Source organism: Triticum urartu, chromosome 7 (assembly GCF_003073215.2).
Source record: "Triticum urartu cultivar G1812 chromosome 7, Tu2.1, whole genome shotgun sequence".
Lineage (NCBI taxonomy): Eukaryota > Viridiplantae > Streptophyta > Magnoliopsida > Poales > Poaceae > Triticum > Triticum urartu.
The window spans coordinates 695,864,867-695,868,845 of NC_053028.1; the positions used below are offsets into that span (position 1 = coordinate 695,864,867).

General features: G+C 51.0%; 1 protein-coding gene across 1 annotated transcript; it reads left to right on the forward strand.

The window, feature by feature from the left end:
• The first annotated feature begins 825 nt into the window (after nucleotides 1-825).
• LOC125521935 (12-oxophytodienoate reductase 1-like) lies at nucleotides 826-2,533 on the forward strand. The gene is made up of 2 exons (XM_048687003.1): nucleotides 826-1,701; nucleotides 1,796-2,533. The coding sequence occupies exons 1-2, from the start codon at nucleotides 1,209-1,211 to the stop codon at nucleotides 2,329-2,331; spliced, it is 1,029 nt and encodes a 342-aa protein (XP_048542960.1). The 5' UTR covers nucleotides 826-1,208; the 3' UTR covers nucleotides 2,332-2,533.
• Nucleotides 2,534-3,979: the final 1,446 nt, after the last annotated feature.

A 3,979-nucleotide genomic window follows, 5' to 3' on the forward strand; every position in this document is an offset into this window, starting at 1 on the left:
CCGAGCGCACAGTGCCACTGAATACTGCCGGGGATGGTGCTACTCCAATTGAGCGGTATAGATGGATGACCACCGTTGGATTTCGAGAATAGAGGGTCCATATTGATTACCGGGTACTGTAAAAGAGCTCTTAATTATATATATACTCCTACAAAGGGCGTATATGGATCGGTAATAGTCTGGATCTTCAGAATAAGGTATTCTCTGCTGTTTATGACAGTCCAGTTGGGGCCCCAATTACTAGGTGCTCTGCTTCCATGAATTAATCTGGCCGCTGATGTGATCCCCATCCATATCCATTCCCGGCTTACTATCTTGGCTTGCTGTTGTCAAACAGAAATAGTGTTGGTCCGCCGCCTATCAATCATCATCATTCTGATATTCTGATATAAACTCCATAACTACTCTTCCCTTGACATCGACCGTGTTCTTTGCTCCGGTGTTTTTTCACCCGCGAAAATTAATTAACCTCCTTCACTCGAATCCAGGTTGATGAAATTCGATCGAAATGTGTCGAAAACGCACGGAAATTTTTGACCAAAACAGAAGCATCCACACCTGGCAAACAAAGTCCTTGAGGCTGTGTTCGGTTGGCATGGTTTTGAAGGGGTTTGGCAGGGATTAAATCCCATACAAGTCAAATCCGTGCCAAAACCACTCCAATCCCCTTGAGACAGGGCGTAACCGAACAAAGCCTGAGGAGTCCAACGGGCAATGGCCGGTCGGCGGTTGCTTGCCGTGCGGTGCTTGCTGCAGGGAGCTTTCGCGCCACCTCGCTGTCGTGCAACTTGTAGCACCGGTGCGCTCACGACACGTAGGAGGCCGGATAATCTCGCCTCTCTGCCAGAAAACAAGCAAGTTAACGTAGTTGTCGCGTCTTGGGCTGCTCGTCTCTGCCGATACTTCACACAAGAAAGATGAGATCGCCGGCAACTCTTCCACTACTATCTTCCGATCGTTTGGTCGCCATGGCGCCGTGACCTCGCCGTGCTTCAGCGATGGCCCCGCGCTGGACCTCTGATGACCAGACAAGACGGACCGACCGCACCGTGACTCCGACAGCCACTCCGTGGTGGTAATCAGTTCAGTGGAGTGCCGCCACCGTCGATCAAAATCTTTGACCTCCCGCATCCACCGCCAGTTCTGTCTCCCTGCAAGCAAATCTCAGCCGCCATTGCTCAGCTTCTGAGCAGCGGAGCGGATCCGAGATGGAGCCCATCCCTCTGCTCACGCCGTACAAGATGGGCCAGTTCGAGCTGTCGCACCGGGTCGTGCTGGCGCCCATGACGCGGCAGCGCGCCTACGGCGGCGTGCCGCAGCCGCACGCCGCCCTCTACTACTCCCAGCGCGCCACCCCCGGCGGCCTCCTCATCTCCGAGGCCACGCGCGTCGCGCCGGCAAGGCAGGACGAGGAGCCGGCCTCGTTCAGGGACATGCCGGGGGTCTGGGCGCCGGAGCAGGTCGAGGCGTGGAGGCCCGTGGTCGACGCCGTGCACGCCGAGGGCGCCGTCTTCTTCTGCCAGCTCTGGCACGCCGCGGCCGCCCCCGGCGACGCCGTCAGGGAAAGGCAGCAGGTGAGCCCGCAGATGAGCTATGATGGCCGCCGCGAGGAGCTCACGTCGCCGAGGAGGGTGGCAGCTGAGGACGCGCCCGGCGTCGTCGACGCGTTCAGACGCGCCGCCAGGAACGCCATCGATGCCGGTGCGCGCGTGGGAGACCGTCGTTTCAGTTTTCTTTTTCGAGCTCCCCTGTTTCACTTCTGAAATCAGACACCAACCGTGCCGTGCCATGGCAGGCTTCGACGGCGTCGAGCTCCAAGGCACCAACGGCTACTTCGTCGTCGACGGCGGTGGCCCGGAGAGTCGCTGCCGGTTCGCGCTGGAGGTGGTGGACGCCGTGGCGCGGGAGATCGGCGGCCACCGCCTGGGCCTGCGACTGGACCAGTTCACCGCAGAGCCGGACGAGCACGCGCTGGCGCTCCATGTCGTCAGCCGGCTCAACGACCTCGGCGTGCTCTACTGCCACATGATCGAGCCCAAGGTGGACGGCCGGCGGCGCGTGTCCCGGCGGCTGCTGCCTTACAGGGAGGCGTTCGGCGGCACGTTCATCGCCAGCGGCGGGTACGGGCGGGAGGAGGGCGACGCGGCCGTCGGCGAGGGGTACGCCGACCTGGTGGCGTACGGGCGGCTCTTCCTGGCGAACCCGGACCTGCCGAGGAGGTTCGAGCTCGGCGCGCCGCTCAACGACTGCGTCAGCGCCACCTTCTACGGCGCCGGCGCCGGCGCCGCCCACCCCGCCGTCGGATACACTGATTACCCGTTCCTAGAATGATCGATGATTGTGCTCGGATGTTCTTTTCGGCGTAAACAATCGACCATGATTTGCCTCCTCAGTGTTGTATATATGATAGTACTAATTTTATGGGGATTAAGTTCATCAATCACCATGATTTGCCTCAATGTTGTATATATGATAGTACTAATTTTGTGGGGATTAAGTTCATCAATCAATTCGACCGTCTTGTTAATTTGTACTACTAATTGGTACTTCCTCCGTTTCTAAATATAAGTCTTTTTTAGAGATTTCAACAAATGGCTACATACGAAGCAAAATGAGTGAATGCACACTTTAAATTATATCTACATACATCCGTATGTTGTAGTCTATTTGAAATGTTTAAAAATATATTTAGAAACGGACGAAGTGCCTGTTTAGCAATATGTAGATCCCTTGAAAATTGAATTTGGATCGGTCGATTTTTCTAACCGTTGATTGCTGCTCCCAAGACTCATGCTCATTTTTTTTCTTGTTTTATCTTTGAGAAATAATTTTTTTCTTGTTCTGTGGTATGTCTTGTTTCGGGCTCGAAAATTTTGACTGGCCACAGTTTTCGGTCAGATAATTCTTCAAGGGCTGAAGCCCAGTTAGCTATGCTACCGAGCTAGCTCTAGTTAGCCCATCTGACGACCCAGCCCTCCCCTCTCTTTCTTTGTTTTTTTTCGTTTTTTATGCATCTTTCTTCTTTTTTCTTTTTTAGTTTATTCTTATGTGTATTTTTTGGGATATTAGGCGAGTGTAAATGTATTTATGCACTGATCGTCCTGTTCGTCTGGACATATAGGAGCAATATAATGGGTCTAGCCATAGATGCTCTAAGTGCCTAAATTATCTTAATCTGGTGATTTGTTCCATTGAAAATCCTACTAAACATTGGTTTCACAAATGGCAACCTAGTCAACATAAAAATTCACAGTTTTCAAAAAGTTACAAGAAAATTATTCTTTTGTAAAATAATAGATACTTACATGAAAACTAATAAGGAAAAAAAGGATAATTGAAGGAAAATGGAAAACTAGGGTCAAGTGAGCTTGGCTTTGTTGGTTAGGTTTCTTGTGGTAAACATGGGTTTGATCCTAGACCTTACTCATAGATGTGTGGATGTGCGTGTATCTGATTGCCTACCGTTGTATCACGTTTCTGAAAAACAGAGAATTTCAAAAGATCTAGTACATCATAGAAATGTTCATGGAACATGGAATATTTAAGCTTTTAGAAAAAAGAATAACCTTGTTAACCATATTGAATTCCATCATTTTTTAGATTATCATAAATCCGTTTATATGCGTCCGTGGGCATCCCTTGAATTTCCACTTGTGACTCAGCTTAACCAAGTATTTAATTACATGTTCCCTACATGTTGCATTTAGGGCATCTCCAAAACGGACCTTCGAATCGCCTGCATATATCTGGACCACATTGTCCGGATACAGTTTGCCATCCAACACAGTCCCACATCGGTCCGTCGACGCGTCCGGACGTTTGTTTTTCACAAACAAGAGACAAACAAAGGGGAGCTTTGCAAGAGTCCGTACATCCGTCTGGCCAATCCAAAGCCACCACGTGTCCTCTCTCTGTCTGGATGACGGAAAGCCGATGCTAATTTTTTTACTCTTGGGCGGAAGGTTGCTAGCATTTGGCG